At 37.2% G+C, this 13,870-nt stretch overlaps 1 protein-coding gene across 5 annotated transcripts in view; it reads right to left on the bottom strand.

Moving 5' to 3' along the window:
* LOC143888445 (COP9 signalosome complex subunit 2-like) overlaps nucleotides 1-13,343 on the bottom strand; it is a 61,200-nt gene extending 47,857 nt beyond the window's left edge. For 2 of the 5 annotated variants that reach the window (XM_077392874.1, XM_077392875.1), the window contains exons 1-6: nucleotides 13,132-13,334; nucleotides 12,565-12,657; nucleotides 2,958-3,036; nucleotides 1,903-2,143; nucleotides 1,719-1,793; nucleotides 1,485-1,619 (exon numbers count right to left, since the gene is read on the bottom strand). In XM_077392874.1, the coding sequence (XP_077248989.1) occupies nucleotides 1,485-1,619; nucleotides 1,719-1,793; nucleotides 1,903-2,143; nucleotides 2,958-3,036; nucleotides 12,565-12,657; nucleotides 13,132-13,141 (633 nt within the window). In that variant the 5' untranslated portion in view covers nucleotides 13,142-13,334. Of the gene's footprint in view, nucleotides 1-1,484; nucleotides 1,620-1,718; nucleotides 1,794-1,902; nucleotides 2,144-2,957; nucleotides 3,037-12,564; nucleotides 12,658-13,131 lie in introns of all 5 variants that reach the window. The other 3 variants (XM_077392876.1, XM_077392877.1, XM_077392873.1) reach the window with 3 other exon arrangements.
* Nucleotides 13,344-13,870: the final 527 nt, after the last annotated feature.

Here is a 13,870-nt window from a genome sequence, read left to right as displayed (position 1 = left end):
ACCCAATTTGACCCCCTAGTTTATCTTTAGGCACCCCCCTCAAAAAAAAAAGAAAAAAAAAATAGAATTTTCTTTTCTCGCTCCCTCTCTCTACTTTCTCTCTCTACCCCATCGCATTTTCTCTCCTCACCCGAGCTATTTCCGCTCAAAATTGGCCCTCGACCTCAACACAGAAGTTTTTCGTGACAACTTCTAGAATACATCCAGCCTATTTTCAGCAGCACAGTGATTTTCAGCACAGTTTCAGAAGCAATCACAGCCGTCGATCACGTTCCTTCATCCGATCATCAGTTTTCACACATCCGATCGACGATCCGTGACAGATCTGCTGTCAAGAAGACCACCCGGACTTCTTAGGCTATTCGTAGGCTTCCGAGGTACGCATCTTCTTTACTGAAATCAAGACTTAATATTCCTATCAATAGATAGTCGTTAAATTTGCACATAGGGCCCATATTCACCTTGTTTTCATCAAACCCTTATTTCCTCCACGTAAAAACCCCTTTTACCTTGATTTTTCGAACCCTATTTTTATACCAACCTTAAGTAGTTTCCTTTATTACATACCTGTTTCCTTGCATTACATTAGCATAGTTTAGTTGCATTACTTTTAGTTATTTGCGTGGTATATCAGCCAAAATCCCATTCTTTCCTTACTCGTAGTTCATGAGCATACAAACACGTTCACAAACCAAAATGGAAGACCGCGTTAAATCATTAGGGGACGAAATGAACACTCTTAGGGAGTCACAAGAACGAATTGAGAGAAGAACTACAGCAATGGTTTGTTGATGCTATTGAGGAGATCTTGGGAGGAGATTGGGCTAAGTAGGATTACTGGAGCGCATCCCGGGATTTCTAAAGCAAATTTGATGGCTTGAGCATAGGAAATCTGGTGCTGACATGAACATGTGGCATTCTCTGCAATGCAAAGAATGAGATCAAATGACTTACTCCGAGCCAATTGGCAAGACGGATAATGAGGTAGAGGTTGAGGCTATACGGAGTAGGATCAGACTTATGGATCAGTCTCAGTTAGACTTCATCATTGTTGAGAGGACTCCCAAAATGTTACTTGATGGATAACAGATGGAGTTACATATGCTCCGAGATTCGTCGATGCTAATGAGGACATCTTGGACTTGGTCGATGATCATAACACAGTTTTTCAGCATGTTCTGCGATCGGCTAATAGTGAGGCAGATCATCTCACTCATTTGGGAATGGAGAGAGTAACACTATAGATGTTTGATCATCTTCCCCCTTGAAGGTCTCTTTTTTTCCCTTTGTTTGTTTTGGTGTAGCTTGACCATCTGAGTCAGGGAGCTTTTGATTGTTTTTGATAAATTTCACCGTTCAAAAAAAAAAAAACAAATACTACAATACTAACTGAATTCCAGTCACTTATTGTGCCATGATGAGAAGCAATGTGTCAACCTAATTTACAAGTGATAATATGCAGCAACTAGTAAGAGGTGCCGAACCTTGAGCTTTTTGTTATTCTTGGTTACTGTGTACATTTGGATTTCAATTGCGTAGACCTCTAAAAGTTGTGTCCCTTTCTTCTGATCATCGGTACCATCTTCTCTTCGACAAGATTTGTGAAGTTCCTTCAAGATCTGAAGAGCCCAGAGGAATAAATAAACATTTACACTAACTAAAGGCATACAATAATTCAAGAATTAACCGGAACTTAATTATCTGATCGTACAATATACCTTATTCATACAACCGTATTCCGCCATGTCAAACAAAATCTTGCAAAGCTTAAGATTTGTCTTAAACCACAGTCTCTGCAGAAAATAAAAGAAAGGTTGTTAATACATCCACCCTTGACATTAGAGGCGCTACCATTGGATACTGAATCTACTTTTTTTTTAAGTACTGAATCTAACTTCTAACCTCATTATTTGCCTCTTCAAGGGCCTGTAGTGTTGTCTGATAGAACTCTTGCAGGAGGCCAAAGTTCTGACTTGCAGACCCAGAAACATAATCCATTATGTTGTTTAAACATTTCTCACTGTAATTTCGTGTTACAGCTGACTTAATGTAAGTCAACATCACTCTATAAGCATCCATCATCTCTTTATACTTCCCTAACCGATAATAAATCTTAACAGTTTGCTTTAGAGCTTTGAATCCCCTGAATAAAAGGAAAAAATGGCGATCGTTTAGGCAAATGACAACAAATACCAAACAAATTGAATTTTTTAGGCCAGATTGCTTGTACAGTAAGTGCCCCGAAGAAAAATTGGAAGAATGATGAATCTAAAAGGAAATTGGTTTAAAGAAAAATGAGGTCTAAATTTTAAGCAGGACAATTGAAGCAATAAAATACAGAAATTTTTCAGGTTAAAATTTGTACCATATAATCCCAACCAGACTGTCGTGGTCATGTTTGGGTACAGCATGTAGTTTATGTGCATGTATGAATGAATGGTAGTAATTGTGCATACACATGTACATACATGCACAGTAAAAATATGTACATGCGCAAAATTCATTGCCTTTGGTCCAGAATAAAGTTTGCTCCATGTTTCTAACAATAACACGAGGGTTTCTCAAACCAGACAAATTTAATCTAATTAGCATTAAAAGGTTCAGTTAATAAAAAGGAACTTTTGTTTGATAACTCACAAAAAGGCCCATGATTAACCTTAGAACTTAGATGTGCACAAGATTTAGAAGTCCAATAGATTATAGAAGTTCCATTGAAACAAAAAACTAAAAGACTTGATAAAGAAAAATCAACTTCATGTTTCACTTGTCGAACATAAATTACCTCACCCTCAAAGGAAGTCATATGAACAAAAACTGTTAAGAATGAACAAGCAAAAAAAAAGAGGCAACCACTGCAAAAGTAAATAAACCATTGATATACAATTTCAGACTTCCTTTCAAGCCATTCAAGGCTTTGCCTCACTCTATGACAAAGTAGATCAATCTAAGCGACGCACCACTCTGCCTTTTCAGGTTCCATGCAAACAACTTCAGCAAAACCAGCAAGTGCTTCCTCTGGATCAGTTTCCACCAAACCTGTAAAAAATTGTGTTCTAGTGTCAATACAAGGAATTGAAATCAAGGATTAATCATGTATATGGAATTTGCAAATGAAAAACATCACAGTATCCAGGTAAACTTGACAAAAGGATAATGTTAAAGATGGATTTATACTTACTGGTACAACAAACATGACAATTTTGACACAAAAAACAACAAAAAGAATCCAGCAATATTAAAATCAGTAGCCCTGCAATCCAATATTTAGCAAGTAATTGCTGAAGAATATAAACAATTGAAAAAAAAAAGAATTTACAAAATAATATTGTACACTTAATAACCAACTAATTCTAACGAATAGGCAAAAGAATATCCGAAACTAAAATCAACATAACTTGTTGTGCATTAAATAAACTTGACTCTGAAGGCAGCCCCATCAATCTCTTTCTTTGTAACTAGGAATCTATAGCTTTGAGTAAGCCTCCAAAACAAAGCCACAACCCAAATGGCCTACCCCAGCTATCACACATTGAGTTAAAAGGATTTTCTATCATTGAAAGTGGGAGTTCCGAGGATGAGATGGCTATTGTGTGCTATGAAACGACGAATGAAGGAGCATATGAAATTGGATCTGTCGGCGTGGAGATCCAAGTGGAAGGTAGATGGCGAAATATTAATTTGATTTCTTCATCAAATTATGTCGATCCATTTTTATGAGATTATACATTGAAGCCTCCACTGGATCTTTATGAATTCAAGCCGGATCAAGATCGAGAAAAATTATCTTTTTGTCCTAGAGATTATGCAGAAGAGTTTGATACTCTAAAGTTTCAGATGTTTAGCATTCTTCAACACTTCAAAACTCGTGGGCGAGTTTTTCTGAATCATGGGATGAAAATTAGTCAAGACGTGCGCTCTTCGAAGATTCAAATCCGAGGACGGATTTTCTCCAACCAGGGGAGTCAGATGCAGGCGCATTGTTGGACAGTTCGGATTTGAAAATAAAGCCTAAGAGATATCTTAGGAAACAAACTTATCTTAGAGATTTATTTCTAATTATCCTCTTATCTCATAGTTAGAAATCCTAGAAGTTATCTCTTGAGAGTTTTCTTTTGTTAGGAATTTTGATAAGGTAGTTTATTATTGGATGCTTTCTATTTTCTAGAGTCTTGAAGGAGTAGGGCTTTTATCTTTTTATATGTGAATGTGTGAAGATGGGAGAGACGTTTTTTTTATGGAATAAAGAATTATTGCTTTGCAAAATAGGCTGTGAGCCATTCTTCTTCTCTTTTGGGTTATGGTTTTATAAGAACCATAGATCAAAGGTGGAAAATTATATTTGGTTTTTGGATTATTAATTTCTTATTCTTTCGCTCGCACTATATTCGCCTTCTCTCTTTCTTGCTCTTCCCTTCTTTTCCCCCTCTATTTCGCATGTTCGCGCCGACGAGCTTCTCCAACATACTCTTGGGACCTCATTCATGCATATCCGAGGCATAGGGACTGTTGCGCCATTGGGTGAGATTTCCCCTTGTTATTTTCAGCCCTATTCTCATGTTTTAGCCACCCATTCATCCTAGGATTGATCCCCATCTTGTTCCACCTGTTTAGGATTATTTTCCTCACATTAGATTAGGTTTTTGGGCCCTCGATATAATCTTTTATTTCCGGACAGATTGTATGCAGAGTTTATTTTATTAAATGGGACCTACTAGATTATGTCTTTTCTTATTGGGGATTGATTTTATGCATTGGCTGCCTCATGTTGAATCTTTCTTTGATGGATTATCTTTAAAAACTAACCCCATGAATTTTCTCTCAACTCAACTCAGCTAAGCCTTTGTCCCAAACTAGTTGGGGTCAGCTAATGAATCCTTTAGAAAATTCTCATGAAGAAGGTGAAAGAATCTACCCGGCTCAAATTGACTAAGGTGAAAGAATTTTCTCTACTGACTTTTATTTAAATCTGGTTTGTCTCTCTGTTTGGGATATGGATTAACTAATTTCATCGAGAAGAATACTCCCCATTGAGCTCCTAGAGTTTTAGAAATTAATCGTGAACCCCAGGTTTGCACCATAACTTTTCTTATATTTTCCTAACTTTTATTATTTTATCCTAAATCACGCCATTTTTCCCAAATTATATTCCACATTTGCCAAATAACAGATAATTGCCTCCCTATTTTTTCCCCCAAAACCGTCTTTCTAACTATGCAGTAAGGAAATCCAAGGAAAGCTGATTTTGAAGGCCTCAACAATCACTTTTATTGAACGATTAAGGGCAGAAATGCAATTGAGGCAAGGGATTTGGCATTGTAAAATTTGATCAATGTATTTCTCGAAGTGCTGTATTTATGCCGAGAAAAGATTCATCATTAGGTAGCCTAATGGAAACACTCACACTCCATGATGGTTGATTTCTGCACCCTTGCTTTCTCTGCCAGCTGAATAGACATCTAATGAGATAACCTTGAGGTATATCCCCCGTGGGTAAATTACAAAATGTGGAACTGAAAGTTAGAGTTATAGGCTTTTATGTATTTATTTGAGAAATAATAATGGAATTCAATAGAAAAAGAACAAACACAAAAATAACATTCAAGATATAAAGAAAAGATACAAAAAGTGGGAGTGGATAGGCGAAAAGTAAATATATATTTAATTATATCTAGAGGAAAAAGAGTGCGCTCGAGCGCATATCAATTTTATGCGCTCGAGTTATAAGTCCTCTTCCTATTGGATTGTGTATGTGGGCCCAAACGTCATTTGAGGAAATGAAAAAGTTATCGCAACGTCTCTTGAAAGGAGAAAAAAGTTATCGAGGTGCGTCTTCTTCCACATACCTCGCGAGGAAAAAACACTAGAAGTTCTCTCCTCTCTACCTCGAGCTCTCTCTTCTCTGCCTGAAGCGTATTCGAAGGGGAGAAATAAACTTTCGAGCTAATCTCTCTCCTTCGACTCTCTCAGTTTCCACTATCGCTCCCTCCTCCGACTCTCTCAGTTCTGAATCTCGCTCTCTCTCCTTCGACATCAGAGAAGCCTTAGATCAAATCTTGACGATCTCTAGGGGTGTTCATTCGGTTTAAACCGAACCGAAATATTTCAGTTATGTGGACACACTAACCGAAACCACAACCGAATATTTTGATATCTGAAATAACCAAAACCAAATTTCTATTTCGGGTTTTCAGTTACTTCGGTTATAACTGAAAATGGGAAGCACAAATCTAAACCAGAAAAACAAATGGTGGGATTTTATCCATCAAGGGGGGGAAATATCATTCCCCAACAATGAAACCCTTTATCTTCTCAAATTGAACACAAAGAAGTGAAAGAACGGAACATTATAGAAGAATCAAACCCTAAATTCGTGAAATTTCAGAAGAGAAAGGCTGAAACTGAAAGGGCTTAAAAAAAAACCCTTAAAATTCCAGAAATTTCAGAGAGAATGGGTTCCTTTCATGTCGGCAGCAGGCATATGGCATAGTGGCATACCTCGGCATGATTTACGGAGGGTCATGGAGTCAGGGTGGCCAGTGACGGTGATCGCTAGTCGGCGGTCTTCTTCCTCTCTTCTCCAAGTTCACACTTCACAGCAAATGAGCAAAGGGCAAAGACCACTGTAGAAAAGAGAACCCTAACTTTCTTTTAATTGATTTTTGTCATTACTTATTTACTTCCTCATATATTATTCACCCCCTTCTTTTACCCATGAGAACCTACTTTTAGTCTTACTCGATTAACTGATTGAATGAGGGTTGTCCCAAGTAAAAAGAACAGGTAAATATGCATTTAACGTCTTACCTTTTCCCACTTAATAAAGGGAAGTGATATATATATTTACGCCCCTTTTCAATGTTTTCATTAATAGGGACACCCATCGTGGCAATCAAATCCACTGGGTTCTCCTGACTAAAGTACATCAGCCCTACCTACCCAAAGAAAAGAGTACATCAGCCCCTCTTTAGTCAATCCTGGCAATCAAATCCACTGGGTTCTTCTTGACTAAAGTACATCAGCCCTACCTACCCAAAAAAAGAAAGTACATCAGTCCCTCTTTAGTCATTGATACACTGACAAAGGGTGTCCCTAGTAATGAAAAGGGGCGTAAATATCACTTCTCTAAATAAATTGGTTCTACAAAACCGATGTACAAAACAGAAATGGTGATAAATGAACACAAAGTTCGGTTTTCGGGTAAACCGAATTTTTTGTTCGAGCTAACCGAAACCAAAGCCAAAAACCGAAATTTCTGTCAACCAAAGACCAAAACTGAACCGAATAGAAAAACACCCGAACCGAATTAACCATTTCGGTTCGGTCGGTTTGGTTATTTCGGTTTTACCCGAGTAATGCACACCCCTAACGATCTCTCCCTCTCGCTCGACATTCTCTCGATGGTTTTTCCTTCTCTTTCTTTCATTTACATCTAGGGTTTGAATCAGATTCTTCGATTTATGTTTAGGGAATCCATTGTCTATGTTTTTTTCCTTTTTGTATTAATTCATCCTCAGTACACACACAAAAAGTGGAATAGTTATCTCCAGTTCTGACCCAAGCCCTAACCATTGTTCTGTCCAACTATTCCTTTTTTTGTATTCTGCAATCCTTAATACAGATTAACTCATCCATTCATCAATATATTTTAGAACTCATAGTTCTGTCCAGTTTTAATCTGTATTAAAGCAAATCAGATTCTTAGAACTCATCAAAGTGAACTATTAAGTCCAGTTTGATGAACTGTCCAACTATTCCTTTTTTTTGTATTTCACAACCCTTAATATAGATTAACTCATCCATTCATTAATATATTTAAGAACAATAGTTAGGGCTTGGGACAGAAGTGGCAGCCACATTTATGCGCTTGAATTTGATTTTGGGTGCAATTTCTGTGTGGACTGGCAATCTAAATTTGTGTTGTAGAAAGTGAAGGCAACTGTTATAAGATCATTCCCTAAGATTGTTGTTGATTTTAAATAAGCTTATGTTGGTTGTGAAATTAAGGATCTATCAAATTTTTAATGATTTGTCTTATTTTTAATGATCTGTCAAATTTTTATTCCAAAGAATTTGTTCTTACGTGGTGTTCGTAGCATTGAAGCTGGTTAAAGAGGTAGAGGCATGCTCATGTTTTGGGTAGTAAACTACAGTAGAAATGCTTATAGTGTATAGATTTGAATTGTCTTTGTTGGACCCTTTGTGATAAATCTAATGCTATTGGTTGCACCTGTTTTGGTATTCAAGAATTTTGATTCAGTTATCTTGCAGTTCCTATTCAAACGTAATGGCATCCTCAAGCAATAATAGTGCTACCTCGCACGTACAATCAAACTTCAAGTTCTGTTTTTGTGACCACCCAGCAGTTCGGAGAATTACTCTGAGCAACAGAAACAATAACCAAGGCCGGTCGTATTGGGCGTGCGCTAGTTACAATGTGAGTAAACGTTCCATACTTGTTATCTATTTTTTTTATTTGCAAACTTGTAGACTTTAATGTTTATAAAACATGCAGGGCTACACTTGCAAATATTTTCATGGGGATGACGAGGCCGAGGCAGGCAGGGAGGTAAAGTTTCACAACGGATGCGCAAATAGTGGCGAGCAGGGGACAATCGAAGAACGCATCAATGCACTTGAGAATAGGATCACCTTGCTAAAGAATGAAAACATGTTGGTTAAAGTCGTATGAATTATAGGGTTTTTGTTTCTCTTGTATCTTGTTCATGTTGGAAAACAATCGCTATGGAAAAATTGTATCTTTTGAATTTGAAAGAACCTATCATCTTTTCCTTCAAACTTGTATTTCTTTACCTAGTATCAGAAATAGAGAAACAACTCAGTTCATTTAAGTGATCTTAATCAATAAAACCTTCTTATTTTATAAGAAAAGAAACAAAAAAATATATATCAAAGAGTCATGAAAGTTATGTTCATGTTCTTTTCTCTAAGTTTGTGTTACTTCAATGATCAAGGGGTGGCCCCTACATGTGCTGCAAGGTATTGTAATTTAGACGAAGGATTATCAGCATATGATGAAGCCAATGGCTCAAATGAAGCAGACAAGGTTGATCCCACATTTCCTAGTTCTAGACCTGAATATAAGGCAACGGACCTGTAAGAAACTTTTATTGTAGAAGTGTTCTTCGACATGCATGCTCCACAAGAGAAGTTCTTGATGTACCTGTAACACCCTTGAGTTCTTGTTTCCCGGTTGCCACAGCCATGTCTGCTTCACTCGACTGGCTATCAATGTCTACACCAACTTTTTGATGAAAAAACCTACATGATTTCCCCTTGATGCACTAACCTCTAGCAAAACCTTCGCATACAATTACATGTCATTTTGTTTTGTTCTCGAATTCAGCATACAATTGCTTTGAGAGATCCACCATAACAGTGTCACATGACGTATAGACCTAGTTGGGCTTGAGACATGCAAGTTATAAGGCATTAATTACTACTCTTTTAAATCTAAGGGGTGGGCCACAAATTAACATTTTATCTATGGGAAGTGATATAGTCACCCCACTTTTTTACTTGCGACCGCCTCCTTTAGTGTATTTATATATGACTTCTCTTTTACACTAGAGAGGGTTGTCCCAACAGTTTCTAACAAGTCCATTGCCCTATGTTCAGGTCTAGAACCAGGAAATGTGGAATCAAGCTTATCTCTTTCATTTAAGCCATTGGCTTCATCATATGCTGATAATCCTTCGTCTAGATCACAATACCTTACAGCACATCTCCGGGCCACCCCTTGATAATTGAAGTAACACAAACATAGAGAAAGGAACGTGAACAAAAATTTCATCACTCTTGGATATATATACACACACACACACACACTTTTTTTTTTTTGGTTCTTTTCTTGTAACATAAGAAGGATTTATTGATTGAGATTACTTAAATGAAGTGAGTTGTTTCTCTGAGTTGTTTCTCTATATCTGATACTAGGTAAAGAAATACAAATTTGGAGGAAAAGGGGAGAGTTTCTTTCAAATTCAAAAGATATAATTTTTCTGTTGCCAATTATTTTCCAACATTACCATTCAAAAAAAAAAAAATTATTTTCCAACATGAACAAAATAAAACAAAAACAAAAACCCTATAATTCCTAAGACTTTAACCAACATGTTTTCATTCTTTAGCAAGGTGATCACATTCTCAAGTGCTTTGATGCGTTCTTCGATTGTCCCCTTCTCGCCACTATCTGCGCATCCGTTGTGAAAACTTACCTCCCTGCCTGTGTCGGCCTCGTCACCCCAACAAAAATATTTTCAAGTGTAGCACTGCATGTTTTATAACATTAGATTCTTACAAGTTTGCAAAAAAAAAAAGAAAAAAAGATAACAAGTATCGAACGTTTACTCACATTGTAACCAGCGCACGCCCAATACGACCGCCCTTGGTTATTGTTTATGTCGCCCAGAGTAATTCTCCGAACTGCTAGATGGTCACAAAAACAGAACTTCGAGTTTGGTCGTACGCGTGAGGTAGCACTATTATTGCTTCAGCATGTCATTACGTTTCAATATGAACTGCAAGATAACTGAATCGAAATTCTTGAACACCAAAACAGGTGCAACCAATATCATTAGATTCATCACAAAGGGTCCAACAAAGACAAATTCAAATCTATACACTATAAGTATTACTATTGTAGTTTACTACCCAAAATATGAGCATGCCTCTACCTTTTTAACCAGCTTCAATACTACAAATACCACGTAAGAACAAATTGTCTGGAATAAAAATTTGACAGATCGTTAATTAATCTAGAAAACAAGAATCAGGATTAAAAATTTGACAGATCATTAAAAATAAGATAGATCTTTAAAATTTTGACAAATCATTGATTCCACAACCAACAAATGCTGATTTGAAATCAACAACAATCTTAGGGGATGATCTTATAGCAGTTGTCTTCACTTTCTACAAAATAAATTTAGATTGCCGGTCCACAAAGAAATTGCACCCAAAATCAAATTCAAGCGCAGAAATATGCTTCCAGTTCTATCTCAAGCCCTAACCATTGTTCTAAAATATATTGATGAATTAATCTGTATTAAGGGTTTTTCAATACAAAAAAAAAAAGAATAATTATGTCCAGTTCATCAAAGTGGACTTAATAGTTTACTTTGATGTGTTCTAAAATATGAGAATCTGATTTGCTTTAATGCAGATTAAAACTGAACAAAATTGGATAGAACTATGAGTTCTAAAACATATTGATGAATAGATAAGTTAATCTGTATTAAGGGTTGTGGAATACAAAAAAAAATGAATAGTTGGACAGAACAATGATTAGGGCTTGAGACAGAACTGGAGAGAACTATTCCACTTTTTGTGTGTGGACTGGACAATAGATGAATTAATACAAAAAAAGGAAAAAACATAGACAATGGCTGCCCTAAATATAAATCGAAGAATCTGATTCAAACCCTCGATGTAAATGAAAGAAAGAAAAGGGAAAAAAACTAACATTTACTTTCAAACCCTCGAGAGAATGTCGAGCGCGAGGGAGAGATCCTCAAGATTTGATTTAGGGCTTCTCTGATGTCGAAGGAGAGAGAGATTCGAAAGTGAGAGATTCGAAAGAGAGACAGATAGTTGAAACTGAGAGAGTCAAAGGAGAGAGAGAGAGAGAGAGAGAGAGGCTAGAAAGTGTATTTCTCCCCTTCGAATGCGCTAGAGAAGAGAGAGCTCGAGGCAGAGAGGAGAGAAATTCTAGGGTTTTTTCCTCGCGAGGTATGTGGAAGAAGATGCACCTCGATAACTTTTTTCTCCTTTCAAGACGCGTTTCGATAACTTTTTCATTTCCTCATATGACGTTTGGGCCCACATATAGAAGCCAATAGGAATAGGACTTATAACTCAAGCGCATATAAGTGATATGCACTCGAGGGCATTCTTTTTCCTCATATATATATAAGAGAAAACACCAGCCCAAGGTACAAACCAACCCTGTCAACTACCTCCGCACCTAACAGATCTGTTATATCATGCACACAACAAAAGATATGCATATCAGGAATACGATGGAAAGATCCCGACTCATAGATCGTAATCAATACGCTATGATTCCAACATAACTCATACTACCTATGAAAGCTCAAAATAAATTTGCTTTTACTTCGAGAACATATCACTATATCAACCACCAAGATCCAAAGAACCCTATACAAAGCATTTGCATATAATGTGTGATTAAGTGAAAGCCATCAAAGAGAGCAATTTTGACTGGCAAATGATCAACAAGTGAAGGACCAATCTTTTAGCACCAGTACTGACAGCATTACATGTCTAACGTATAACAACGACTGGCATTGTCTAAGGCTCCTAGCATGCAACCATTCTTGTAATTGTATTGCTCATTAGTAAAATGTGAACAATTAGCATACAAGAGCGAATCCATGCAAGGATCAATTAGTACAGAACGCCTTCTCGTTGTGCTTATAATGTATATCAATAATGCCTTCACTTGAAGTGGGAGAAAGCAAAAATTACTAAAGCCCAAACAATGCCACAGAATAAATGTTTTTTTTTTGCTATTTCAGTAGGTACCTTTTGAGTTGTAGTACTGATTCTCAATATCCACATCCTGCTCCTCAGGTTCCTCATCAGAGTACTCAAATCCATAATCCTCCATGTCCGCATCTAAGATACCGTCAACAAATTTCCAAATCAAGAACAAACATTTGAATTGATATCGAGAAATTAAAAACCTAGATGCTGAAACCATTGTATTTTCTCACAGATTAACCAAAGGTATTTTCCTATAAGCCAAACGCTCTAAGCATTCCTGAAAGTAAATATCTAGAAGAAAAAAAACTAGGTATATTGCACGCTTAATGCCAAACAACCATCAATCATTCATTAAAAGACGAAAAAGGTTTGAGACATGTTAAACCAGAATTCAAACAAAAGCAAAACAGTGTAATCGTAGAACAACAAAAAGGATTCATCCACTCCTGAAAAAAGAAAAAAGAGAATCCAAAGTATGATAAATCGACCTAAAAGGCCCTTTCCACTCGCATAAATCAGCACAAAAACAACATACAGAATAACCTAAAAACCCTAAATTCGACGAAAAAATTGGAGAAAAACATGGAGACTACGAGAAACTATTACCTGAACCCATGATTTCCAAGCAACAGCAGAGGAGGTTACGAGCTTTGAAGAACTCGATGTGCGGAAACAGTTGAAGATGGTACAGAGTGGATTAAAGCTTTCTAGGGTTTCTTTCGCGAGGGTTTGAGAAGAAAGCCCCACTCTCCCTTCACTCTCTCAAGGAAGGATGGAGAGAGGGTGAGAGCCAGAAAATGCACAACATGAGAAGGTTCGGAATAGAGCGAGTTGTTTCTTGGAAGGGATTTGCTAGAGAATTCTCCAAATGGCATTTTGCGGCTGACTGTTGCATGAGAGAACAGCCTACATAGGCTCACTTTGTCAGCAGATTTTGTCTTATTTGTTGTTCATTTGAGGTGGCAGTTCTGGCGTGAGACAGTCAGCTGCAAAATACGTTTTCGAGAAATTCCCTAGCAAATTCCTCCGCACTACTCCCTCACTTAGAGAAAAGTACGGAATGTAGGCTGATGTTTAGGGGTGTCAATGGATCAGACCTTCTGATGGAGCGTCCGAATCCGAACATTAATGAACGGGATCTAAACATGTAAACAGGGGTGCATGTGATTTCCTTAAGTCTTCAATACTTGTAGGATGACCACCACGGCTTGACTAGCTCCAAGTTGAGCCCTTCTTCCCTTTGCTTCTAGTGATGACTTCAATGATTCCTATCTTAATCACAACACTAGAGCAACCATTAGTAATCTACCATCAAAATATGAATGGGTTGCACCCTTGGGCTTAC

This window comes from Tasmannia lanceolata, unplaced genomic scaffold (assembly GCF_043159265.1).
Source record: "Tasmannia lanceolata isolate RefF3 unplaced genomic scaffold, GAP_Taslan_0.1 ptg000012l, whole genome shotgun sequence".
Taxonomy (NCBI): Eukaryota; Viridiplantae; Streptophyta; class Magnoliopsida; order Canellales; family Winteraceae; genus Tasmannia; species Tasmannia lanceolata.
This window is presented reverse-complemented; position numbering and strand designations above follow the sequence as displayed.